The sequence below is a fragment of the Cucurbita pepo genome, chromosome LG09 (genome assembly GCF_002806865.2).
Source record: "Cucurbita pepo subsp. pepo cultivar mu-cu-16 chromosome LG09, ASM280686v2, whole genome shotgun sequence".
In the NCBI taxonomy this organism is placed as follows: Eukaryota; Viridiplantae; Streptophyta; class Magnoliopsida; order Cucurbitales; family Cucurbitaceae; genus Cucurbita; species Cucurbita pepo.
In genome coordinates this window covers 1,051,865-1,078,394 of record NC_036646.1, presented here as the reverse complement: position 1 = coordinate 1,078,394, position 26,530 = coordinate 1,051,865, and the positions used below count along the sequence as shown (strand labels likewise).

Sequence of the window (26,530 nt, the reverse complement as noted above, 5' to 3'; positions counted from 1 at the left end):
GGATTTTGGTTGTGTGCATAAAGCCAAATGGAGTATAGATATCCAGAGCTACAAGATTAGATTGGTAGATGGCTTAGGAAAGCAGGGCAGATGAAGAAGCATGAGTGTGAGATGTTTGGGTCAGAGAGTTTGATATGTCATTAATGGAGATAGTGTGTTGCTTGGTTAGTAGTTGTTGTTCAAACCTCCCTTTCTTGACCATTACTGTTCACTCCATTGTCACAGTTGATAGTACATTCCTGATACACTGTGCCAAACAATGCCAAATAATGAATTGAATGAAACCTCTGATTTCGGGATTCCCAATGAGATAAATAATAATCATAAAGAGAGAACAAGAAAGATGATCACTCTCTAATTTATGCTTCCAAGTTTGTTTGTTTCAATACTGTTGCAGATGTAAGCCCGAAGCCATTCATGTAATTTTCAGGTACATTCCTTAACATCAAAATATCTACTTTTTTTTTCCCTTTCTTTTACTGGTTTTCTAGTTTGGCCCCTTTTTAACTTCTCCTCCCTTCTTTGTACATCATATGTGCGGTGTGCGGCGGGATTGGCCGGGCCAGCACTGAGCCACGAAGGGGGTAGACACAGGGCAGTGTACCAGCAAGAACGTTGGGCCCAGAGGAATGAGTGCCAATGAATACACTGGGCCCCAAAAGAGGGCAAATTGTGAGATCACACGTCGGTTGGAGAAAAGAACGAAACATATTTTATGAAGGTGTGGAAGCCTCTTCTTAGCCGAACATGTTTTAAAAACTTTGGGAAGAAGCCTAAAAAGGACAATATCTGCTATTAGATCATTAAAAAGGACAAAAGCTTGATCTTAACACCCTTCCTCGCTTGGAGGTACTAGGATTCAAACACGTTTAAGTTGATAGATTTACGATGGTATCGGAAACTATTATGTTTAAAGAATTTATCTTTGGTATAAGCATGCGAGGTCGTGTGAACGTTTGAAACATTCTCTACAACCTCTCCAACTTCAATCTTGAGTGTGATAGACAATGTTTCTCAGCTGTAGGAGGCAGGCAGGCAGGGCAGCATTCTAATAACTAAGGTGTCAAACTCAAAGCTAACTGTGTTTGTCGGTTTCTGAAATGCCTACCATAACCAATATAGCCTACCAGGGACAGCCATCCCCCAAGACTAAAACCACCAACTACTTCTTAGCAGTCTCGTAATTTTAAAATGCGTATGTTCGGGAAAGTTTTTCACACCCTTATAAGAAATGTTTCGTTTCTCTCTTCCATCGAGGTGAGATCTCACAATCCACTCCCTTAGGAGACCCAGTGTCCTCGCTAACATACCGCCTAATGTCTGGCTTTGATACCATTTATAGCAGCCCAAGTCCACCGCTAGCAGGTATTGTTTACCTTAGCCTGTTACGTATCGTTGTCAGCCTCACAGTTTTAAAAAGCGTCTATTAGGGAGAAGTTTCTACACCCTTATAAGGAATGTTTTGTTCCCCTCTCCAACCACCTAGCGTCCTTGCTAGCACACTGCCCAATATCTAGCTTTAATACCATTTGTACCAGCTCAAGTCTACCACTAGCAGATATTGTTCGCTTTAGCCCGTTACATATCGCTATTAGCTTCACAATTTTAAAACGCGTCTATTAAGGAGATGTTTCCACACCCTTACAAAGAATACTCAATTCCTCTCTCAATCTCACGTATAATTATAGAAATGTATTACATATCAGTTAAATGACATGAACAAGAGAGCCAGGGAGATATGTAATGAATGAGATAAATATGAGGTTCATCGAGAAATGTGCATACTCAAATAATCAACGTTATCGAAGTAGATAGACATAGTTGCGTACTCATTATATTACGAAATATGTGGACCAAATAGACACAAACTTGAACGTATCGTAGTCCACTCCATCAAAGTCAGAGCCAAACGCCCCATGAAAATCAAGACACACACACACACAACCTTGCTTTCTTGTTTCTAAGAAACATCTTAATCATTCAAAAGAGAAACCCCTTCCCCACCCCATTAAGTTCATCTGCTATCTTGTTGATATGATAGCGTAGAACAGTTCCATTTCAATTTCTTATTAAATTCCTAGCAGTTATGAACGCATTCAGATTGGACAAAGAAAGATGCATAAGATTTGTTTGGTTTGATTTCTCCACTGACTTTTCAGACATTCATAAATAGAAATATAGCCGTACACATTAATATCATTAATATCTCCTTCATGTTTGACACAAACTGTCCTATAAATTTCACTTTTGTTTCCCTTTACAAGTTTAATATCAAGAATTCAACAGATCAAAAACCAAAATCAAGCCAAATAAATCCAAACTTGAAGTTCGTCAGCATGTTCATGTTCTTGTCTTCTCTTCAATCAGCTTGAAAACAACACTTATTGTTACTGTTTACCCTCCTCTAAAGTTTCCCCTTCTTCGTACACTGCAATATTCCATTTCTTTCCAACCCATTTCTTATTGATCTTCATTTTCATCATCATTTCAAGTTTTTGGCCTATAAATCTGAAAAAGATGCAAACTTTCTTGTCCTAAAGCCACTAAAATGGGTATGTTAGATGATGATCATGATGATCATGATGATTTTGGAGTTGGGGTTGAGGAAAGTTTGAATCTTGATCTTAATCGTGCCATTGTTTCTTCCTCTCAAGAGAGTTCTGAAGTTCTTGAAAATGGGAGAGGTTTTTGGAACTTCCCATTTTCATGTGAGTCCATCACTAGAAGCTCAGAGACTGATTTCAGTGATGGGTTTGTTGAAAACATGAACGAGCCCTTAAATAAAGCCAGTGGGGCTCAGTCTAGGCTCTGTGCTAGAGGCCATTGGAGGCCTGCTGAGGACACCAAATTGAGAGAGCTTGTAGCCCTTTATGGCCCCCAAAACTGGAACCTCATCGCCGAGAAGCTCGAGGGAAGATCCGGTAAGATTTCCAAAACTCACGTAAATTTCCATACCCTTGTAATGAATAGTTACTCAATTTCTCTGTTTTGGGTTATGCAGGGAAGAGCTGTCGACTGCGATGGTTTAACCAATTAGATCCGAGGATTAATAGAAGGGTGTTTAGTGAGGAAGAAGAAGAGAGGCTAATGCAGGCTCATAGGATATATGGAAACAAATGGGCGATGATTGCGAGGCTTTTTCCGGGAAGAACGGATAACGCTGTAAAGAATCATTGGCATGTCATAATGGCGAGGAAGTATAGAGAGCAGTCTCGTTCATATAGAAGGAGGAAGCTGAGCCAATCTGTTTATAGAAAAATGGAAGAAGATTTGAGTTTCCTCGTACTTCCCAAAGAACAAGACAACCGGCACCCGACAGCTCGTTCTCCTTTTGGTGCTGTTGATTATGGCTTTTTAACCCAAATGGCCACTGCTGGAGGAGAATCAATGAACAGTCATCATAGGCTTAATCAACCCTTCTTCAGCTCATGTTCTCCGCTTTCAACTCTTAATGTTCTTCCAGGTTTGTTCGTCGATTAGATTGAAGTTATGATATTGTCTACTTTAAATATAAGCTCTCGTAACTTTGCATTGGACTTTTCCGTAAGACCTCATACCAATGGAGATGTGGGACTCCCTCCCATTAATCCTCCCTAGAGCCTCTCCTGAAGTCTATGTAGTCCTCGAATAGCTTCTCCTTAATTGAGACTCGACTCCTTTCTCTAGAGCCATCGAACAAAGTACACCCTTAGTTCAACACATAAGTCACCTTTGACTACACCTTCGAGACTAGCAATTTCTTTGTTCGACTCATGAGGATTCTACTGACATGACTAAATCAAGGGCATGACTCTAATACTATGTTAGTAATCACTGGTCTCCACAATAGTATCATATTGTCCACTTTGACCATAAACTCTCATTGTTTTGCTTTGTTCGAAGGCTTCCCCAAAAGGTTTCGAATCCCCGTAATAGTATGATATTGTCCACTTTGAGCTTAAACTCTTGTGATTTTGCTTTGGGCTTCCCCAAAAAGTCTCGTACCAATGAAAATGTATTCCTTACTTATAAACTCATGATCGTTTCCTTAATTCCAATGTGGAACTCTCTTCTGACGATCCTCCAAAACGTCTTTTCTTATCCAATGTTTGAAGGTTTGATGGTGTGTGCAGATCCCAAGGGCAGATTTTGGGAAGGAACAGGCCATGGATTTGTGGAACCACGCAGCCACCGCCAATACCAGCCATATAACACGGCGGCGTTAGCATCCAACGACGGCGTAGGCGGCTCACAAGTGGCCACATCTCACGTTCTAAGAGGTGGATCTTCATCAGTAACGGTGGAGACAACAAAACAAGCACCACCATTTATCGACTTTCTTGGGGTTGGAGCCACATGAAGAGGGTGAATCTCAGATGGGATTTCAAAGGATTAGAGAGGTAACTGAAGAATATGGAACCAACATTACAGAGTGGTGGAACATATGATATTATCCTAAATGTTCTTCGTGCTTTGTTTTCCTTATTAAGGTTACTTTCTTTTGTTATCCTTAATCTCCTCGACGTGTACTGTTTTATGCCTTTCAAGTCAAGAAACTTCTGGCAATCAGCTACGCACCTTTCCTTGCTTGATCGATTGGAGCTCCATTAAATGTTTAACGTCCTTATTATCTTTTATGATAACGAAAAATTGGTATCTTCTATATTTGTTGAACTAAAATACTCTTAAAACATCTTAACGACGAAGAAGAAAGGAAGAACCATTCTATAAATCGACTAGTTTTATCTACCGAACTAGGAAGCTTGACCTTGAAAACAAACTCTGAGTGAGTAATTCAACCATTAAAAATTTGTGGGGATGAAAGTTTGAACCCTCTGACCTTAGAAAATTTATGTGAGGTCCTATGTAGTTGGAGAGGGTAATGAATCATTTCTTATAAAGATGTGTGTGTGAGACACCATATCGGTTAGAGAGCATAATGAAACATTTCTTCTAAGGGTGTGGAAACGTCTTCCTAAGCGGCGATTGCGCCAGCGAGGATGCTGGACCCCCTCTTTCCCTAAGCATTCCTTGTAAGCATGTGAAAACCCTAATAGACGCATATTTATAAGGGTGTGGAAATATCTCCCTAGCTAGTGTCTGTGTCTGTGGCTGAGTAGTGCTAGTGAGGATGTTGACACCCTCTTTCCTCGAGTATTCCTAATCGATAATTCTCATTAAATAATTTTGGGAGTGACCTAATCGATAGGGATTTATTCTCATTAATTAATTTTCGGGTGATTCAATCGACACCTATTAGAAAGTGATTTTGAAGTTGAAAAATTTTGGATTATTTTCATTAAATAATTTTTTTTTATCCCAATTCTAAATATAAAATTAATAGTTATAAAGGTTGAGATTAATTATTAAAAAATTATAAATAATCCATAAAATTAATTATCTTAATTTTAACTTAAATTGAATGAAACGATGAATATTATAAACTAAATTAATTAAACCCAACGACAGCGTTTTGTCCAAGTTTATCTCCCCAAATTTAAGAGCTCAATTAATTGCCCAAGCCCATAGGGTAGAAATAGATCATAAAATATCTTATTTGAAAGCAATTTAAATATCTCTAAAATCAATTATTTTATAACTTATTTTTATTTTAAAATAAAAAAGATTAATCAACCCTAATATTTAAATCTATAATATTAATAATAACGATAACAAGACAACTAATGATATAATATATTAATAACAAGTAGTCCAAGAATAAATAATATTATCTTATATATATATATATATATATATATATATATATATATATATATATTTTATAGATATTTTAATTAGAGACCTTATTAAATTGAAAGAGCATGAACCATTTTTACAATTAAAAAGTTTTTTTTTGGGTTTGAATTTCAAATTTGGAAATTTAGAAAAAAAAATCCAATATATATTATATATATATATATACTTTAGCAAAGGATTAATTCTTTGCTTCTATAAGGGAACGAATTTGAATAAGAATCTTAAAAAATATATCACAAAATTAAAGATTCCCAATAAGAATTCTACATGTTGGATGATGAAAGTCTCATGTCGCTAATTTAGGGAATGATCATGTGTTTATAAGTGAGAAATACTAACTACATTGGTATGAGGTCTGTTGTATAAGTCCAAAGTAAAGCCACGAGAGCTTATGCTCAAAATAGACAATATTGTACCATTGTGGAGAGTCGTGTTCGTCTAACGATACAAAAATACCCTTTTGTTGGAATTACTTAAACACCCTTTACTTAATCCTCCAAGCCAATTGACATTTTTAAAATATTCTTGTTGGTAGCATGAAGTGGTTGGAGGAATGGAAGTCATTTCTCATCTTCTTCTAGCTTCCTCTCTCTCTCCTTTCATCTTTAAATATCCCTCCATTTATCCGCTCTGCTATTCAGACAAGATTCAAACGCAAAACAGAGTATGGTGGGTGTCTCTGTTTTTCAATCGCCTTTTTTTGAGTATGTTATGCCTTTCTCTAAAGGGTTGTTTTTGTTTGTTGGGTTCAGGAAAGTGCTGAGATTCGTAGATGGGAAGGGTATGTGGACTGGCGGAAGAGGGCGGCTGTGAGAGGCCGCCATGGGGGGATGATTGCAGCATCCTTTGATTTGGGTATTACCAAAGTTGTTTGAAGAATTGGGTTTTGATCTGTTTTGGAGAAGATTTGATGAATGTTTGGTGTTTTTGTGTGTGTGTGTTTTTTTTTTGTAGTTGCGGAGATATTGGAGCATTTGGCGTTTTCGGCAAATGCAAGCAATTTGGTGATGTATTTGTCTCGTTACATGCACTTTTCTATGTCAAAATCGGCTAACAATGTCACCAATTTCATGGGAACTGCCTTTCTCCTTGCCCTCCTTGGTGGCTTCCTTTCTGATGCCTTTTTCACCTCTTATCTCATCTTCCTCATTAGTGCTGCCATTCAATTACTCGTAATTATCCCTCTCTCCCTTTCTCTCTTTTACTTCCTTTTTTTTTTTTACTTTTTTACTCTTTTTACCCTAACCCGAGTGAAAAAACCGATCGTTTTTTACTTCAACGACATGCGTAAAAGAGGTTGAACCACTAATATTGGTAATTGATGCACTCGTGGAGAGATTTGAACTGATAATATTTTAGTCAAAGATTTATGCTTAATATTTATTGTCATGCAAAACAATCATAATCTTGTTTACCTTATTGGTCGTGTTTGTGTTTTTTCTTCATACGTTATTGGTCCTCTACCTTAATCGGAAACGTCCAATCAGAAGGTGTCTATTTACGGTATTTGTCTAACATGTTGTTGCCTCTTATAAACCTTTTTGGTTGGTTTAGAGGCGTCTCGAGATACTTAAGCCCGTTTGATTAATATTTAGTAGGTAAGTGGCAGCGAATAGGATGAGCGAAATCGAACACGTGGCACCAAGTGTGTCCACATTTGTGATAGTGCATTTTCATCTTGTAAAAGTCATAATTCTTTTATCAGTAGCTAAGTCTAAGGCCAAGCATTTGACCAGGGGTGGGCAATTTTGCTGATACAAGTAAAGATGCCATCGCTGAAGCCTCCTCCATGTGATCAACAAGCGAACCCCGCCGTGGTGTGCCAAGAAGCGAGCGGTGGCAAAGCAGCAATGTTGTTTACTGGGCTATATCTGGTGGCGTTGGGCGTCGGTGGCATAAAGGGGTCGCTACCGTCGCATGGGGCGGAGCAATTTGATGATAGTACACCACAGGGCAGGAAAATGAGATCCACTTTCTTCAACTACTTCGTGTTTTGTCTGTCATGTGGTGGGCTTATTGCAGTCACATTGGTGGTGTGGGTTGAAGACAACAAAGGGTGGGAGTGGGGCTTTGGAATTGCAATGCTCAGCATATTCTTGTCCATGGTTGTCTTCTTTGCAGGCTCCCCTCTTTACCGCAACAAAATACCTACTGGAAGTCCACTCACAACAATTAGCAAGGTAGTTATACCATAACATTTCAGGATTATTGGGAGTGTGAGTCCCACATTGGTTAATTTAGTGGAAGATCATGGGTTTATAAGTAAGGAATACTATCTTCATTGGTATGAGGCCTTTTGGGGAAGCCCAAAGCAAAGCCATGAGAGCTTATGCTCAAAGTGGACAATATCATACTATTGTGGAGAGTCGTCATTCCTAACAAAAATGAAGTTAATTGAACCAACTTCTGGTGTTTTAACTGATCATCAGGTCTTAGTAGCTGCAATGTTTGGTTGCTGCGTTCGGCCGAGCTCACGAAACTCGATAGCGAGTATAGCCATGAGTCCAGCTCCTGATGGAAAAGAAGCTAAACAGAATGAAGAAGGAAGAGATTCAACAGATGTTGTGGATGAACCATCGAAGAGTCTCAAGTTTCTAAACAATGCAGTTGTGAAAAAGCCATTCCATTCAGCATTAGAATGTACAGTTAAAGAAGTTGAAGAAGTGAAGATTGTGTTGAAAATTCTACCAATATTTGGTTGCACTATCATCCTCAACTGCTGTGTGGCTCAGCTNCTTTTTTTTTTTTACTTTTTTACTCTTTTTACCCTAACCCGAGTGAAAAAACCGATCGTTTTTTACTTCAACGACATGCGTAAAAGAGGTTGAACCACTAATATTGGTAATTGATGCACTCGTGGAGAGATTTGAACTGATAATATTTTAGTCAAAGATTTATGCTTAATATTTATTGTCATGCAAAACAATCATAATCTTGTTTACCTTATTGGTCGTGTTTGTGTTTTTTCTTCATACGTTATTGGTCCTCTACCTTAATCGGAAACGTCCAATCAGAAGGTGTCTATTTACGGTATTTGTCTAACATGTTGTTGCCTCTTATAAACCTTTTTGGTTGGTTTAGAGGCGTCTCGAGATACTTAAGCCCGTTTGATTAATATTTAGTAGGTAAGTGGCAGCGAATAGGATGAGCGAAATCGAACACGTGGCACCAAGTGTGTCCACATTTGTGATAGTGCATTTTCATCTTGTAAAAGTCATAATTCTTTTATCAGTAGCTAAGTCTAAGGCCAAGCATTTGACCAGGGGTGGGCAATTTTGCTGATACAAGTAAAGATGCCATCGCTGAAGCCTCCTCCATGTGATCAACAAGCGAACCCCGCCGTGGTGTGCCAAGAAGCGAGCGGTGGCAAAGCAGCAATGTTGTTTACTGGGCTATATCTGGTGGCGTTGGGCGTCGGTGGCATAAAGGGGTCGCTACCGTCGCATGGGGCGGAGCAATTTGATGATAGTACACCACAGGGCAGGAAAATGAGATCCACTTTCTTCAACTACTTCGTGTTTTGTCTGTCATGTGGTGGGCTTATTGCAGTCACATTGGTGGTGTGGGTTGAAGACAACAAAGGGTGGGAGTGGGGCTTTGGAATTGCAATGCTCAGCATATTCTTGTCCATGGTTGTCTTCTTTGCAGGCTCCCCTCTTTACCGCAACAAAATACCTACTGGAAGTCCACTCACAACAATTAGCAAGGTAGTTATACCATAACATTTCAGGATTATTGGGAGTGTGAGTCCCACATTGGTTAATTTAGTGGAAGATCATGGGTTTATAAGTAAGGAATACTATCTTCATTGGTATGAGGCCTTTTGGGGAAGCCCAAAGCAAAGCCATGAGAGCTTATGCTCAAAGTGGACAATATCATACTATTGTGGAGAGTCGTCATTCCTAACAAAAATGAAGTTAATTGAACCAACTTCTGGTGTTTTAACTGATCATCAGGTCTTAGTAGCTGCAATGTTTGGTTGCTGCGTTCGGCCGAGCTCACGAAACTCGATAGCGAGTATAGCCATGAGTCCAGCTCCTGATGGAAAAGAAGCTAAACAGAATGAAGAAGGAAGAGATTCAACAGATGTTGTGGATGAACCATCGAAGAGTCTCAAGTTTCTAAACAATGCAGTTGTGAAAAAGCCATTCCATTCAGCATTAGAATGTACAGTTAAAGAAGTTGAAGAAGTGAAGATTGTGTTGAAAATTCTACCAATATTTGGTTGCACTATCATCCTCAACTGCTGTGTGGCTCAGCTCTCTACATTTTCAGTTGAACAAGCATCAACAATGAACACCAAAATAGGCTCCTTTAAAGTTCCACCTGCATCTCTCCCCATATTCCCTATTCTCTTCATCATGCTCCTTGCCCCGATATACGATCACGTAATCATCCCGTTTGCTCGAAGGATAACGAAAACCGAAATGGGAATCAGTCAGCTCCAAAGGATAGGAGTTGGGTTAATTTTCTCTATTGGAGCCATGGCAGTTGCAGCAGTTGTCGAGACGAAGCGCAAGAGAGTAGCCACCGAACATGGTCTAGTCGACTCCGGTCAACCATTGCCGATCACATTCCTTTGGATCGCCATCCAGTACTTGTTTCTTGGATCAGCAGATCTTCTCTCCTTGGCTGGATCATTGGAATTTTTCTTCACAGAAGCACCTGCAAGCATGAGATCCTTGGCCACATCTCTTTCCTGGGCTTCTATGGCTATGGGGTTTTACCTTAGCTCGGTGGTCGTATCGATCGTCAACAACGTCACGGGTAACTCCAATCACCATCCATGGCTATCTGGAAAAAACATAAACCATTATCACCTTGAGAGGTTCTACTGGTTGATGTGTGTGCTCAGCGGATTAAATTTTGTGCACTACCTGTTTTGGGCAATTCAGTACAAGTACAGACCAAAATCACAACAATAGGTGAATGACTATATATGTATATATGTGATGCAATAATACTTGCAGGTTCCACCCATTTATTCTAACACATTCATAAACACTGCAAATGCTCTCATCTTTCAGCTGGCATAACATAGAATGGGAGAGTAAATTTTTGTGTCCTCTTTCGGCTTTTCAATTCGGGGTTTCGTTGCTCTTTTTTGTTTTGGATCTTTAAAATAATTCATGGGGGAGGTCCGTACCCTTGGAATCCCTTATGATACACCAAATCCGACTCGATTATTGATAGAGTGAATAGATCTTGGGTATAGAGGGTGTTTCGTTCTCCTCTCCAACCAATGTGGGATATCACAATCCACGGGGTTCAATGTCCTCGTTGGCACTCTTTCCTTTCTCTAATCGATGTGGGACTCCACCAAATCCACCCCCTTTGGGGCCAGCGTCCTTACTGGCACACCGCCTTGTGTCTACTATGGTACTATTCGTAACGGTCTAAGCTCACCACTAGCAGATATTATCCTCTTTGGGCACACCGCCTTCTCTTTGGGCACACCGCCTTGTGTCTACCATGGTACTATTCGTAACGGTCTAAGCTCACCACTAGCAGATATTATCCTCTTTGGGCTTTCATTTTCGTGCTTCTCCTCAAGGCTTTAAAACCCGTCTACGAGATATTGTTCTCTTTGGGCTTTCCCTTTCGGGCTTCCCCTCAAAGCTTTAAAACCCGTCTACTAGATATTGTCCTCTTTGGACTTTCCCTTTTGGGCTTCCCCTCAAGGCCCTCGCTTTAAAAGCCATCAACTAGCTTATAAATGGTGTTTCGTTCCCCTCCCCAACCAATGTGGGATTCTCACAATCTGGGCCTCGAAGGGGGCCCAGCGTCCTTAATGGCACACCGCCTCGTATCTACCCCTTTGGGGAACAACCTCTTTGCTGACACATTGCCGGGTGTCTACCTTTAAAGTCATTTGTAACGGCCCAGGCCCACCGCTAACAAATATTGTTCTCTTTAGACTTTCCCTTTTAAATTTCCTCTCAAGACTTCAAAACGCATCTGCTAAGGGAAAGTTTCCACACCCTTATAAAGGGAGTTTCGTTCCCCTCCCCAACTAATGTGGGATATCGCAGTTTGAATCTTATTATCAATCTCTTGTGTTTGAACACGAGAAGGGTCACTACTCAACACACAACTCAAGTCTAATAAGTTTCACAGTCACCTAGTTCCTTACACACCATCATCATCAACCGATATCTCAAATACTATNAAAAAAAAAAAAAAAAAAAAAAAACACGAGTTATAAAAATACATTCTTTACGAACAATCTATATACATATTATAAGACTAACTATAAATCGTCAACGATGATAGCTTGGATTCCCGATCGAGATCATATACAATAATTTATTTAATTTATTTAAAATCACAAATTGTTCTATCTTTTTCCAATCTACCTTTTTGGGTGGAATGTGAAGTTGCTTTCACTTTTCAAAAACTTTGCTTCTAAGATACCTTCTCCAAAAACCATGCATTATTTATTATTTATTTATTTGCACTTCCATTAATAACATATTATTCTGACTCATACTTCCAATTTCTATCAAATAATTTATAGTAAAAGTAGTCTCATACTCGAATTCTCGTGATCGGTTCAAGGGTCAAACTGGATTCTAGGTTCGGCCTATAGGAATCCTCTGCCTACTCCCTGTTTGGTTCATTCCCTTTTGTCAGCTCTTTATCGGGATGCTATTACCTAGGTTCGTAAAGTTTGAATGGATGATAGAGTGTAGATGGTAAGCAGTTACATGGAACAGTGCTTTGTCCGTAGACAATTTTTCAACTCTTGCGAGAATTGTAGAAGTTTGTGTTTTGTACGAGGTCTTTTGACAATATCGTATCATTACGGAGATTCGTAGTTCGTAACATGAATTACCTATGATCTTGTTCGTGGATTTGAAGGTATCTTCGAAAGGAGATGGGAAGCATGATAATGAAAGTTTATGGCATCACATGCAATTGGGTCCCTTCCTTAATCACAATGAATCTTAGTGTGGAACAACAAAATGTGGTCTCTAAGTCTCCATACTATCACAGCCATATATCAGAATCAAAGCTTTTCTAAGCTCAACCAGCACTTTAAGGCATCTATACCTCTGGATTCCAGGTATAGAATAGTCATGGACTCGTAGGAAAAGAGGCAAAGAAAACGATCGAAACCGAGCTAGGGAATCAACTTCATCCATATCCATATCCATATCTGCAAGTTTTTGTTGAAGCAAGAATCTAGCGCGAAAGAAGGGTATATCTCGATCGTAATAATAATGTACAGAAAAGCACGACAGAGACAAATGCTCCAACCTACAAACATGGGTGTTCATGTCTGATGTCGGGTCCAGATTTGTCTTCCTACTGGAAAACAACGATAATTTCCACTCTAATTTTAGGTTAATTAGTCTCAAGAACAGAATAATTGGGATTTGGGTTTGTTTAATGGCATCGTTTTTGATCTAAGAACTAAGCAATCTCTCGGAATTTCATAGCCCGAGAAAAAGCTGCTGGATTTGCCTGCAAAAGCGAGTAACTTTCATTGTGATGTTCTTCTTTTCCCTTTGAATTTTGTTGGAAAGAGCTGAAAAGTCCGCCATTGATGGAGCTTGCTGCAGCTTTTTCGTTTGGATCATCCAGTTTCATTGTCTTTGGAATCAAGAAACAGGGCTGTTCATAATTGCTCTGTTTCACACTTCTCTCATCTCTTAACCGTTTCCCCAAAACAGAGGAATTTGTTAACGAACTTTCACTGTTGGGATTAACTACCGTCCAAGAAGGCGGCGCTGTGTACCCCCAGTACGGTGGTGCAGGGTAATACGTCACTGGATACACCGGCGGGGTGAATGGCGGCGGAGATATTGAATAATAAGGCCATGGAAAAGGGACAATCTTTTTCACTACTGATTGCTGTGAAGTGATTTTACTTCCATTCTCCGACGAATTGGAGGCTGTAATTGACTGTTCATCTCCATTTTCAGTACCAACGAGAAACCCATTTGAAGAATCTGAGCCAAAAGTGAGAAAGGTTCCATTTCCGCCGTCGGGAATTAATAACTGATGGAAATGTGAAGAAGATGAGGTTTTGTTCTTCCGTCGGCCGGCGCCGACGGGAACGTTTCTCATTGTCCCGCCGGCCGTCCAGTATCTTTGACAATTCTTGCAAAAATGACGAGGTTGGTTGACATTGTAGTTGTTGTAGTAACAGAATTTGGTGTCCGTGCTGTTACATCGAGGACAAGGGAGGATTTTGTCTGGTTTTTTTAAGGTTTTATTGTCAGGGGACATGCTTGTATCGCTCTCTTCTTCCTTTTTTCCAGCTTTTGGTGATGAAATTTCTCTTTCTACTGATGGGTTCTCACTGATTACCGATGTCGTTTGCTCTGTGCTCTGTTTTTCACTGCCATTCCCCTGTTCTTCACATGAAGTTTCCTGCAGAAGAACATTCAAATTTCACGTCTTAAAACAGAGTAGTATCAGACGAAACTCGGTTCAATCTTTGAACTTCATTATCCAAGAATCAAATCCTGTTCTTGCTTAGAGAATGATGAACAAGCAACTAAAAATGATTAAAATGGAAAGAAAACGAAAACCCAGAACGAAAAAGCTCCATTTTTGGATTCTGAAACGCCATGAAAAACAGAGACTCAATAAACAGAGACTCTGAAACGAAACGAATTGCAGAAGAACTCCAACCTTCTGGGAATCATTAAGAACAGTAGCTGCTGAAGAAGCAAATTTGGATTCAGAATCATCATCGACATGGTTGAATGGCAAAGAAATCGTCTTCCCAAATAGCTTGATTGTTGGGTCTCTGACTTCGACTTCAGCCATTTTCGTTCTTGGATTTAAACGAACGAACAAACGAACAAAACCAGAGAATCTGTTCTTCAAATCTCTTTGTTTTTCAGTTTTAATCGAAGTGTTCTTCCTGATCTTTGCTGTTAGTTTGGTGATCTACGGAGAGAAAATTGAGATATACAGAGAGGATATAGAGAAGGGGGGTGTGAAATGGAGAAGGTGGGCGGTTCCACGTCAGCAATGGTAGAAACGTTATGAACCACAATTTCATGTGGCCATATAGATCTTTATTGTGCTGTTAGATTCCCCACATTGGTTAAAAAGATAGTGTTGTGCTGTTTCATCCTTTTTATTCCATGTCAGCATCGCCACGTCACTCCTCCCCAATTAATTTTTTTTAATTTACTTTTTTTTTCATTAAATTAAATTTTGCCGTCACAAATGATAGAGATGATTTCTCGAATGCTAAAGTGAAGAAATTCAACTAAGAGTGGGTAAATGGTGGGAGTAATTATGACTTTTTTAAGGTATCCAAATACCTCGTCATCTAATTAGTGATGTGCATAAGTGGATTAACGAGATTTTTACTGACCATATCTACTATCGAGCGAAACCACAACTAAGGGAATGAGCTTGATAGAATCAATAGGAAAAGAAGACCGTGTTGAGCTTGACTCTAGTTTGACTTTGTGAAATGACTTGAGAGGTGTAAGATAAATGGGAGTCGGAAGGTGAGAGTGAAATACCACTGCCCCTCTTTTTGGTCCCAAAGCATATTTCAATGGTCGATCCAAACGGAAAACAATATCAAGCGGAGAGTTTGGGTAGGGACATTGCTTTTTGTTGAAAAGCCTTTAACTTTTGTGGGGTTTAATGCTTCAAAGTGCAATTGGACACTCTTCTACTTCAAATTTACCCATATGTTAAAAATAATTATTTTTCTAAATAAAATAAATAATTTATTACCCACGTGTCCCCTTGGGATTGGCTGTCATTCTTGACATTGTTTTTTTTTTTCTTTATTTAATTTTTTTTAGAAAAATATCTCAATGCATAATTGATAATAATGGAAGAGTAAAAGAAAAATAACAGAAAAATCTTTAGCCATATTTGAAACTGATAGATATTTTTTCTCTCATAATTTCGGAATTCAATCATTATAGTTTGTCCGTATAACATTTTTTTTCCTATTAAATAAAGTATTTATTTTTATATATACGTACAAAATCGTCATTATAGAGCTTAAACTCACTCTCTTAATGTTTCTCAATGATAATTGTTATGTATTAAATTAGACCACAATAACGTAAACCCTAAACCCTAAACCTTAAAGAAACCAAGTGGATCAAAATGAATCAAACTGAACGAGAACCGAGCCACCAAGTAAAGAGAGAAGAAAAATGACTTAGGGTTGAAACCCAAGTCCATGGTCAGCTACTTGTGAGGCTCGTGCTCACTATCTCCTTGGTCGATGTCATCCCGAGTCAGCTCAAATTTGATAATTTTTTATCGTAACCCTAATCACGTCTCTCATGCTAACGTAAGCATAAAAGTTTATACGACTGCACCAATATTGCATGTTTTTTTTTAATCGATTCGAACTTATACTAATTAGAATGAAAATGAAATTAAAAGTTATATAAATAAAGTTGGTCCCATTTTATTATGACTTAAAAAGAGAGAACAAAGGAATAAGTTATAGGGAGTTTGGGCGGCGAGTTTTTGGGCGAGTACTCGGCTCGGGGCTTGCTTAGCTGTACGAGCTCCCCACTTGTAAAATAAACACGTGGCTGGGGGCCCACCATGGTGCCTCTCATAGCTAGCACTCTCTTAATAACTGTCTCCTTCCACATCAGCACAGTCTCCACAAAAAAGATACACGAAAAGCCTCATCTAAACGCATCCCACCCGTCCATCTACACTACAAAAAGATTAATGAACACGTGTCGGTAGGTGAAGGAGCATATCTGCCTTTTTAAAATATCTTCTTCTAGTGGCTCTCATTGGTCCAATTAGGAGGCATATCTTTCTTTGGTCACGGACACGTGTCAGTTTGAACAAGTCAGGACAATTAGGAGGCATATCCAATCATCTTTTTTTAATTTTTTTTCCTTTTAAAAAACTGCCCTGTTTCTCCGTGGACTTTTCCGGAAGCCCCCCAAAAGTTTCGTTTTCACAATTAGACCCCTAAATTTTCTCGATCGAAACTTTATTATTATTATTATTATTTTAATTTAACATACGAGCTACATCTCGCATATGAAGCATAAGTATGATGGAGAGAGCAATAACTTGACTTGTTACATATCACCGTCAATCTCACAGTTTTAAAACACATCTATTATAGAGAGATTTCACATCCTTCCTTCTCCCATCGAGGTGAGATCTCACAATCCATTTCCTTGGAGACCCAGCATCGCCTCTAACATATCAATCTCACAATCCACCCCCTTGGGAGCCTAACGTTGTTGTTGGCACACTATCCGTGGGATCTCACAATCTACCCCTTTGGAGCCCCAGCGTTCACTCTGCCACATCGATCTCACAATCCTCCTCCCTTGGGAGCCTAGCACCCTCACTATGGTGTGTGACTCTGAAATCATTTGTAACAGCTCAAGCTCATCGCTAGCAAATATTGTATGTTTTAGCCTATTACGTATCGTCGTCAACCTCACGGCTTTAATAAGCGTCTACGGGAAGAGGTTTCCACACCCTTACGAGAAATGTTTCCTTTTCCTCCCTAACTGGAGCGGGGATGGAGTTAAGGATAAATCAAATAAAAACACGAAGTAGTATTTGTGGTATCCAATTGGATTAGGGTATGGAAACATCTAGACATTTTTTTGTATGAAAACAAGAAAAAAGAAAAGTAATCCATATATCCAAATTTTTCTAACAACTAATGATTCAATATTCTTTGGTAGAGGGAGAGTTCCCACTTTCAACCCTTTTTTTAGTGTTTGGAGCATTTTTGTTTTTCTTTTAATCATTCCTTTTTTTTTTAAAATATAATATTTTAGTATTAAAAAAAAAAAAAGCTTTGTTTAAAAATTTTGATATGAATTAATTGGACGGGATAATTTGACCTAAACATGTATTTTCGAGAATAAAATTTGTACGAGGTCACCTAACCACATATTAACCATGCGTCTTTATCCTTAAGATCGCTATCATTCAGATATGGTCTCAACTAATTCATGTATCCCTATATGGAGTTCTTGGTATAAACAGTGACTTTCAAATTCTTAGAATTGTCCTCATTCAAATGTAGTCTCGATTCATTCACGTATTCTTCCCTTATATTAGTTATAATCATATTATGATTTGAATATAAAGATTTCCATTCATAATCCGTTGACCAATTCGAGTTTCAAATTTGTTGATCATAATTGTCCAGAATGTTCATCTTCTTCTCCTTCTTCTTCTTCCCATTCAAAACAGCTCACCATTTGTTGTGTTTTTTATTTGACTTGTTCTTCCTCATTCTCCACTTCCATGGTGGATCAGACAAGACCCATTACCTTTTTTTCCTTTCCAATTTTCCTCTCTTTCCATGTTGCCTTTTCATTCTTCAATCTCTTTCCAAACCCACCTTCAAAATAAGTCATGAATCACGACAATTTCCTCATCATTTCAGATGTAATTCCTTATCTTCAACTGCCCAACATTGTCAACCATTTTGTTGCTGAGTTTAGAGATCTAAAAAGCAGATTTTAAAGTTGGGTAATCTTCCACAACAATAATGTCTATCTTCACTTTAATGAAATGTTTTTATGGAGTACATGGAATCCCGTGTGAATCAACAAGCACCATCTGAGTGACTGATAGTGGAGTAGTAACGTGAGGAAAGAGTGAAAAACACCCATCGAAGAATAAAACAAAACATGAAACCGTAAGCTTGCAAGCAGTAGAAAAAAATTATGATTCTGACTGCGTGCCTGTTGAGAAATGAGCCGACAACTCATAGAGAGTGGTTTGATTAACAGAACCTACCAAAGTTGTAGTGAAAGCAAGTCTTCGTGGAGCTATTGTGACACGAGATTTAATTATGATTCAACTTGGCCAGGAGTATCAAGCTTCCCGAGCTGCAAACCAGGTATATGTATGTATATGAGTGATTCATAACTGGTGTAAATTTTTAGAACAGATGATATTTTATTTTAATTAATGGCAGAAGCAGCCACTGCTAGAGATGTTGAATGGCAGAAGGGCTTTGCAGTACGGTGACAATTCAATTTCTGAAGCTAATCATCGCCCGCCCCGCCCCACTCCAATACTAGGCGGTGTGCCAACGAAGATACTAAACCCCGAAAAGAGTAGATTATGAGATCCACATCAATGTAGAGGAGAACAAGTTGATGTTGGAAATCTATAGCAATTGGAGCAGAAACGAGGCAATCTTTATAAGGGTACGTAAACCTCTCCCTTACAAATGCATTTTAAAACAATTCAAAAGGGAAAGCCTAGAACGGACAATATATGCGGCCATGGGCGAATACCATCCGAACTTAATTCAATCATGTCTGTTTTGTGAGTTGTTCTACTGAATTGACTCACAGTTTAATTCCAGAATTGTTAAAAGTATCAAAGATCTTTGTTCTAATCTGAGGGAATCATTTGAAAAGTGGCATGATTACACACAATCAGAGACAGAGCAAAGAGAAGAATATATATATATATATGAACTGTAAGTATTTCACTGTACATAAGAATGATGAGAATCAATTGAAGGAGTTTGCAGAGAATCCTGATTTCCCATAGGATTATCAAAAGAAAAACTCACCCAAATCTCCCTTTCTCCCATTCTCTCAGTCCCTTCGTCTTCAACCCTCTTCCCTTCATCTTCATCATCATCAACTGGCATCTCATATCTACAAACAGGGCACGACCCATGTAACTCCAGCCACTTCTCAATGCAATCGCCATGGAATTTATGGTTACAGGGCATTTCTTTAGCAAGCCCCCTGACTTCGATCTCATCCAAGCAAATCACGCACTCAGTTTGTTCAGAGACATGAACAGAGGGCATGGCTATGATCGAAGCTTTGGAAGCTGGGGGCTGGCTGTTCTTAGGAGTGGATTGGATCATTATCAATTGATGGAGAAAAGGATTGAAGAAGATGAACCGGTCTGGTAAAGTGGGGTTTGTTTCGATTCCTTGATTTGGGGATTGAGGGGCGGTTGTATGGATCATAGTGGCGAAACCTAGAAAATGGGGTGCCAGTAGAGACACGTCTGTGTTGAGAATTAGTGTTTCGAGGGCTGAAGAAAGCTCAGAGGGGTCTGGCTCGGAAGGCATTGATGGGAAATCGGAGGGGAGCTGAAGGGATTAGAGAATGGGTGAGTGGAGGAAGAAGAGGGTATTAAGAGGAGGGGTTGAAGAAGAAAGAAGAAGGTTGAAGAAGGATCTGGAATTTGTTGGAGTCAGATGTGTTCAAGATTGTTGACATTGATTAATTAATTAATGGAATATCATGTATTAATAAATAATGAATATATCTCGGTACCGAGAGACTAAAAGCAAAGCCACGAAAGTATATAATCCAATATCACACTATTGTCATTATAGAGGGTCGTATTTTTTAACATGGTATTACAGTTATGCCCTTAACTCAGTCACGTTGGAGGAGTATTTATATTAGAGGTCAGATCTAGTAGAGATCGTACATGGACGGTAGTTGGAGTTGGCTGCTCTCTTAGGGTTCCCTCATCTGGGATCAGAGGATCAAGTTGGCTCTTCTCTCTTAGGGTTCCCTCATCTGGGATCACTGGGGAAGAGGATCAAGTTGGCTCTTGCGAAGAGCTTGATGCACTATCTCCCTTCAACCCTTTGAGCGAAATGCGGCAAAAGGAAGGAAAATCCATAGACTGACCCCATCGTCTCCACCCTGCAGGAACTACAAGATCACCCCAAGGACGCCTTTGGTATCCAAGGGTCGCGGACCGACCATAGAACCCTATTCAATAAGTGGAACGTATTAGCTGTCCGCTATCCGGTTGGGGCAGTAAGGGTTGGAGAAGGGGAATCACTCATTCTTAAAACTAGCATTTTTAAGACCAAAGAGGCGGGCGGAAAAGGGGGGAAAGCTCTCCGTTCCTGGTTCTCCTGTAGCTGGATTCTCCGGAACCACAAGAATTCTACTTTTTAAATATCTAAATTTTTTTCGATGGCTATTATTCAGCTCGATTTTACCGCAGGTGGCATGCCTGGTCTGATGTCAAAGGCTTCTTCACTCTTTGGGTTCCAGTCAAAGCTATTTAACTTCCCCACCTTGGAAAGTAAGAGTGAACTGCACATGCATTAGCTCCTAATCTGTATGATAATCAATTGATTTTATACTTGGTCATAATCTGATACATACTGTTCTGGGTAGAGGTGGAGCATACATCTATTATACCAAATATTGCAGGCAGATGGATTTTGTATGATAATCAATGATAGATATGTTCAGAATTAAGGCAAGTTGTAAATGTAATTGCACAAACATCATTGAAAATGAATTGTGATGAAGCAACGATTTGGTAAGAATTTAATTGATTGCCTATTGTTACTATATACCACTGTACATGCTACAACTCTCATTCTAACACGACACTCTCGGTCACTTGAAATGTACAAAATTTCAAGCAACTCTTTAATTCATAGGCTTCTCTACACAAACATCTAATTACACAGCAATTGTTAAGAGGGTGTAAAATTTCTCATGTTACCTCTTCTCTTTCAGGGGGGATCGACCCTTGTATCGTTGTTTAATATGTACTAGCTCGACCGTTAGAATAGTACCTCTTAGTTATCAGAACCACAGCATCTAATACCATTTCCTTCCTGAAGTTTCTGCCATAAACAGAGCATCTCCCGAGGTCCCTGGTAATGAGCAACCACATAATCATCCTTACAACCTTCAATGTGAATTCTGTCGTCCTTCTCGTACTGAATTTTGAGGCCGTCTTTCTTCATGTTTTCTATCCAGATTCCCATGGCTACATCTTCTAATTTAAACATCTGAAGAAATGACATCCAGTTTTTAGTTTTTCCTTTATGGAATAATACCTTTTTCGATCAATGAAATAACAGATACCTTTAAGCGGTCCTCTTTGTAGTTTTTGGATATAGTCTTAGCTATGTCGTTAGACACTACATACCCAGGACCATGTGCCCATGTTGGATAATTATCTTCGGGCCATGCCTACATTGGAGCAATCAATGAATTTAAGATGGTAGAAAATAAAAAGTGGCCGACTAATATTAGATAAATCGAGAACGCGGTATACAGGCTGTTGAACACAACTCTTTGTGGGAAACACTCCGCACTCTTTATTACCAATCGAGAAGTTATTACCAGACATTTTGAAGAAACCATTGAACACTCTCCCTAATGAAGTAGGGTGAAAGGGGTATTTAGAGTAGAGACCGGACAATTTATTCCTAACATAGATCTAAGTCTTTTTCCTAAAATATGTAAAGATACTTAAATCATGTTCCTAAAAATAAATATACAATGGGTTTATACAATTATTGTACTTCACCCTATTCACCCTATTGAGCTACTGATTATATTTTAACACACGCAAATGATGAGCAAGCTTGTTAAAAAATGTGAATAATATTCGGAAAAACTCTTTTTTAACAGAAATGTTGGTTAAATTCGAAGCAGACAAGCTCAAACTTGGGGAACAAATGCTTGCATGTTAGCGTTCCTTTCAGGGCAGTCTTTTTTTCTTTCTTTTCTTTTTCCTTTCAGTAATGCAAAAAGGTTAGTTAAGACCCATAAGAGAAAAAAAAAAAAAAAAAAAATGAACTGAATTTTTAGTCTTGGGTTATCACGCAATGTTAGATCCTTTCCCCATATAAGCAAAATTCGATGTGGAAAATTACCTCCATGCTAATATACCACTTGCTCTCAGGGTCTCTGTGAGGTTGAGAATCTGAGTTGATAAGTCCATAAAGCAATCCACTTTGTGCATCAATCCTCTTTAAAGAAGCAAGAACTTCATCCACTCGAACAAAGGCATCATCATCTGTCTTCATGATATACTTCGCTGAAGCAATCTCTGCCTGTCAAAGCAGCGAGATTGTTAACTTGAACCATATGATAAATTCACATCATTTAGTGAAAGAACGAATCTTTACCCCGAAGATGCAGATACCCAACGTTTTCCAGGTAATAACGCTGTAATAGTCAACAAAAGGCATCATCTGTATGTCACCATATGTTCGGGCCTCATCCCACAGTTCCTCATTGACTATTTGGTTCTTATGCTGCAAATGAAGCAAACTGATTTTAAGCCACTTAAAACTGTATTCTTTATGAACTCACACTTTTCTTATGAACAACTGATGAATCATTCAAATTCAAGTACCCAACCAATAGATTTTTAAAAATAGAGTAGCAGGCTTCTTAAGCAGCTCACTCAACTTCACTTGAAAACATTATGAGCAGACTTAGAAGTGGCCTCAAGATAAATTTTGGAAATAAATTGTGGTTCATGTGACGAACAGCTAAAACTTAGAATCTTATGAAACCAAGTAGCCTGATTGTATGGGATTCTTTTCAATCAAAGAAGAGTACATGCGAAGCTCACCAACCCAACAAAGAAGCGAACTGCAACAGACCCTGACTGTACTGCAGGATACTGCATCCAGGTTCTCCGAATGGCCATCCGATATTTAAAATTGTTCGCTGTGGAGAAAACACCAATGAAAAGATCCAATGGTTTTTCCGGTGAGAGGGGTGAAGATTTCAATGCTTCTATGTTAACAATATGATCAGAATCCTCGGATGTGGGCAAACCACTAGCCAGGACAGAAATTAATTTCAAGTCTCCTGAAATCTTCACTTCACTGACCAGCCATGGCTCCAAAGTCTAAATAAGAAGCAAGCCAAAACAGCATTAGATTGATTGTTCAGAGATCAACGTAAAGACAACGAATATAAGAATGAGTGATAATACTTCGCGGTAAGCAAAAGAAGTAACATGCTTTCCATCAACTGTCATCTGGATTCCATCTACTCCCACTCTAAGTGTAGCAGCAAATGGTTGACCAAGTTTGAAGGGGAAGTACGGTCTTGTTTTATCTCCTTGCACCATAGATTTTGATTTGTTAAAATTCTTGTTCGAACCAGAAAGGCGAGTTTCGACATTGCCCACTATCTTGTTGCATTTCTCCAATTCATCCACTAGGATATAAAACCAACAACATTAATTTCAAAGTGAAAGGAAACAATGCTTGATAAATCAATTACGTGCACATCGTGCGACTTGAGTCAATGTTGTTGAAAATTATGCAAGCATATGCATTAATAACTTTAACATCAGCGAGCCACAAGGTAAGATCGTATGTAATCAAACTTGAATTGCTTATAAATAGAAGCAACACAATTTAATCTAGACTCCATTTTTAAAACATAATTTTGACTAAAATAGTTATTTTGCATAGTGAATGCATGAAATTATTCAAAGGAAATATGATAGACGTTTATACCTTTTCCATTTTCATCAGAATCAGGGGATGGACATCGCTCCTCATCTCCCCAATCATGAGAAACTGTCCAGGTGTTCTGAACAATTACAGGATCCTCAGTTAACTTATCCCCCAAAAGCCGAACATTATAATGCAAAATGAGGGGTGGATCAGGCTCCCCAGGCAGTGGTTCCCCTGTCAAGTCAATTCGAAAATTTCCAAGAAGTCCATCTGGAATGCCAATGACTGTGATTGAAGAACCCTGAGTCAGGCCACATGGCATTCTCAGCTTATGACCATTGTGCTCAAGCTTTGTAGCATTCATCTTAGTTAGAAAATGAGGACATTGCTTCTCTTTTGCACGTGCACTTCCATTCGTATAACCAAGCCTTTCCTTTTCAATCGAAGCCTTGAGAATATCCCATACACCCCCAGCTTCCTTAATGGCCTCAACGGCATTAGGCAAACCTCGTGTATGATTAATTATGGTTCTTAAATGGTTCCAAGTCTGAAGAGCTCGATTCTCTCCATCCGTAAAATTCCCCGGAGTGAACAGACTGGATATTATAGAGTCAGCAGAAATCACTTGATATGCAATTTCAGGATTTTGTACTGCAGTTGGAACTGCAGGATTGAGCCACTCAAGAGGATCAACGGAATTGTACAAGGGCGTTGCATAATAATTTTGCCGAGTTGAACTTCTTGAGATAACATAAACCATCAACAACAGCATAGACAAGGACGCAACCAGAACCCAGCCATAATTTTTCTTCATTCTGGCAATTAAACAATTGCCTAATAACCAATAGCTCTAATCCCAAGCCACCATCATTAAGCAACAACAAAATAAACCCCCAGCCGCTGGAAATCTTGCTCCTCGAGACTAATTCTGAAAGCATATTTACACGAAACAATTGATGACAAAGAACAGAAATCTCTCGGAACAAGTGGTAGATATAAATTAAATGAGACCTTCGACATGCATTAATTGCAAGATATCGCAAATCCTATTGCTACTTAATGCACAAGATAGTAGGCCAGCTACTTACGACAGATAGTTAATAAGTTTCAGAACTTAATTCTAACATCAATAATCCGACCTTACATCCCGCGTAAATCGCAAAAAACACTTTCTCAAAAAAAAAAATTACAAAACTCAAACTAAAATTATTAACAGTACCAGAAAACACAAGGAGAAGCAAAAGAAAAGGAACACTAAACAAAAACAACAAAAAATTCATCCGCACTTCATTAGATACAATTTCTCCAACCTCAAACAAGTACAAAACAAACAGCAAAACAATACTCGATCTCCTTCAACTAGCAAATCATCAGAATCTCACACAGAAACCTCAAACAAAATTCCGGCGACGGAAATCACAAAGAGATCCAAAGACATTGTCTAAGCGTTCCATAGAACAAGTAGTCCATCGAAGAAGAACAAATACAGTAAAAGTGGAGATGGAAAGCAAATTTACCTCGAAAATGCGAAGAGGAACTTCCGCCGGAGAGAAATGCAGAGAAAATGTAGAAAAGGCGGCAAAAAAATTGAGAAGTTGGAAGACGGTGGAAGAAGATGAAGAAGAAGAAGAATAAAGAGAGAAAGAGAGAGAGAGAGTAATAGATCGCTGTCGTTTCAAGCTTGGGGTCGACGTCAAAGCAAAAGACAGGAAATAAAAAATAGAAAAAAAAAAGAAAAAAAAAAAGAGAATAATAGAGAATAATATATTAAATAAATCCCAGATCTTCAAACTTCAAATTTGATNCTAATAAAAAAAAAAAAAAAAAAAACACGACACCGTTTAATCTATAATTTCAAAAGGGAAAAAGCGATGAACTATTTTCCGGGTTACCCGGTCGGTCGCTTCTCCCTCCGCGACAAACCAATAGCGTAAAGCCATCTTTACACATAATCAAATTCGCTGTTTGACGTGGCGGGTTTTCATTGGACTGTTCAGAAGAAAGGTCTTGTCCTTGTCGTCCTCGATTTTTATATACTTTTCTTTTTCTTTTTCTTTTTTCTTTTTACGAAGAGTCTTATCTTCATGTCTTTCCTTTTAATTTACGTCCTTGGACGTCAGTTGAATTTTTCCAATTTCACCTAATACCTCAACAACCATCCAAAACGGTGTCGTTTCAACGACCTATAATTGGTTGGGTATGAATGATTGTAAGAGTATTAATTTTGTTTACCAATGGAATTCAATTTCTATCTTATCTATAATTATAACCGAACCAAAATATCAGTTTTTGGTGATCGGTGGGCGACCGTCAAAAGAAATACATAAAACAAACCAGTTGATGGAATTATTCGAGGAGGTTAGTAGAGGTTAGTAGGATATAGCTTACCGTTTTAAAATGTTAAATGTATGAAAGAGAAACTTAAAAGTACTTTGATCAAGAGGCAATCAATGTTGGATGAATGCTCGTACTCGTATATCGACATTCAACTGATATTAAGCAATAGTCACATTATCCCGACATAAAAAAAGACTAATCAAATTCTACCGAGCTTGACTCATAGGAAGAATTTCTCATAAAATGACTCTGGTTATCTAATGATTGAACGACTAGAGGAGTTTA

The 26,530-nt window shown here is 38.7% G+C and overlaps 5 protein-coding genes and 1 long non-coding RNA gene across 7 annotated transcripts; 3 read left to right on the top strand and 3 right to left on the bottom strand.

Moving 5' to 3' along the window:
• Nucleotides 1-2,412: 2,412 nt before the first annotated feature.
• Nucleotides 2,413-4,537, top strand: LOC111802631 (transcription factor CSA-like). Its single transcript, XM_023687063.1, has 3 exons — nt 2,413-2,921; nt 3,002-3,463; nt 4,113-4,537. The coding sequence occupies exons 1-3, from the start codon at nt 2,549-2,551 to the stop codon at nt 4,337-4,339; spliced, it is 1,062 nt and encodes a 353-aa protein (XP_023542831.1). The 5' UTR covers nt 2,413-2,548; the 3' UTR covers nt 4,340-4,537.
• Nucleotides 4,538-6,301: 1,764 nt separating this feature from the next.
• Nucleotides 6,302-10,815, top strand: LOC111801594 (protein NRT1/ PTR FAMILY 4.6-like). The gene is made up of 5 exons (XM_023685625.1): nt 6,302-6,405; nt 6,489-6,591; nt 6,691-6,908; nt 7,473-7,916; nt 9,693-10,815. The coding sequence occupies exons 1-5, from the start codon at nt 6,403-6,405 to the stop codon at nt 10,659-10,661; spliced, it is 1,737 nt and encodes a 578-aa protein (XP_023541393.1). The 5' UTR covers nt 6,302-6,402; the 3' UTR covers nt 10,662-10,815.
• Nucleotides 10,816-12,922: 2,107 nt separating this feature from the next.
• Nucleotides 12,923-14,711, bottom strand: LOC111801567 (cyclic dof factor 1-like). Its single transcript, XM_023685594.1, has 2 exons — nt 14,380-14,711; nt 12,923-14,115 (listed from the first exon to the last, which is right to left on the bottom strand). The coding sequence occupies exons 1-2, from the start codon at nt 14,515-14,517 to the stop codon at nt 13,153-13,155; spliced, it is 1,101 nt and encodes a 366-aa protein (XP_023541362.1). The 5' UTR covers nt 14,518-14,711; the 3' UTR covers nt 12,923-13,152.
• Nucleotides 14,712-18,481: 3,770 nt separating this feature from the next.
• LOC111801857 (E3 ubiquitin-protein ligase RING1-like) lies at nt 18,482-19,945 on the bottom strand. Its single transcript, XM_023686051.1, has 2 exons — nt 19,268-19,945; nt 18,482-18,569 (listed from the first exon to the last, which is right to left on the bottom strand). The coding sequence occupies exons 1-2, from the start codon at nt 19,781-19,783 to the stop codon at nt 18,531-18,533; spliced, it is 555 nt and encodes a 184-aa protein (XP_023541819.1). The 5' UTR covers nt 19,784-19,945; the 3' UTR covers nt 18,482-18,530.
• Nucleotides 18,565-21,036, top strand: LOC111801858. 2 transcript variants are annotated; one of them, XR_002816196.1, is made up of 2 exons: nt 18,565-18,893; nt 20,683-21,036. It is a non-coding gene; the product is annotated as an uncharacterized LOC111801858 (long non-coding RNA). The 2 variants fall into 2 exon arrangements; XR_002816195.1 differs by having other exon boundaries at nt 20,379-21,036.
• LOC111801856 (beta-1,3-galactosyltransferase GALT1-like) lies at nt 20,993-25,607 on the bottom strand. The gene is made up of 8 exons (XM_023686049.1): nt 25,426-25,607; nt 23,969-24,836; nt 23,437-23,663; nt 23,068-23,349; nt 22,616-22,744; nt 22,361-22,540; nt 21,564-21,671; nt 20,993-21,487 (listed from the first exon to the last, which is right to left on the bottom strand). The coding sequence occupies exons 2-8, from the start codon at nt 24,720-24,722 to the stop codon at nt 21,272-21,274; spliced, it is 1,896 nt and encodes a 631-aa protein (XP_023541817.1). The 5' UTR covers nt 24,723-24,836; nt 25,426-25,607; the 3' UTR covers nt 20,993-21,271.
• Between the last annotated feature and the right edge of the window lie 923 nt (nt 25,608-26,530).

Coding starts and splice junctions, on each gene's coding strand:
- LOC111802631 (XM_023687063.1), top strand. CDS start 2,549: ATGGGTATGTTAGATGATGATCATGATGATCATGATGATTTTGGAGTT. Junction 2,922..3,001: donor GAAGCTCGAGGGAAGATCCG/GTAAGATTTCCA, acceptor TGGGTTATGCAG/GGAAGAGCTGTCGACTGCGA. Junction 3,464..4,112: donor AACTCTTAATGTTCTTCCAG/GTTTGTTCGTCG, acceptor TGGTGTGTGCAG/ATCCCAAGGGCAGATTTTGG.
- LOC111801594 (XM_023685625.1), top strand. Junction 6,909..7,472: donor GTGCTGCCATTCAATTACTC/GTAATTATCCCT, acceptor GCATTTGACCAG/GGGTGGGCAATTTTGCTGAT. Junction 7,917..9,692: donor CACTCACAACAATTAGCAAG/GTAGTTATACCA, acceptor ACTGATCATCAG/GTCTTAGTAGCTGCAATGTT.
- LOC111801567 (XM_023685594.1), bottom strand. CDS start 14,517: ATGGCTGAAGTCGAAGTCAGAGACCCAACAATCAAGCTATTTGGGAAG. Junction 14,116..14,379: donor TTCTTAATGATTCCCAGAAG/GTTGGAGTTCTT, acceptor GTTCTTCTGCAG/GAAACTTCATGTGAAGAACA.
- LOC111801857 (XM_023686051.1), bottom strand. CDS start 19,783: ATGCCTTCCGAGCCAGACCCCTCTGAGCTTTCTTCAGCCCTCGAAACA. Junction 18,570..19,267: donor TGGGAGAAAGGGAGATTTGG/GTGAGTTTTTCT, acceptor CCTGGTTTGCAG/CTCGGGAAGCTTGATACTCC.
- LOC111801856 (XM_023686049.1), bottom strand. CDS start 24,722: ATGAAGAAAAATTATGGCTGGGTTCTGGTTGCGTCCTTGTCTATGCTG. Junction 22,541..22,615: donor TGGGTATCTGCATCTTCGGG/GTAAAGATTCGT, acceptor CTGCTTTGACAG/GCAGAGATTGCTTCAGCGAA. Junction 21,488..21,563: donor ACAAAGAGGACCGCTTAAAG/GTATCTGTTATT, acceptor TCATTTCTTCAG/ATGTTTAAATTAGAAGATGT.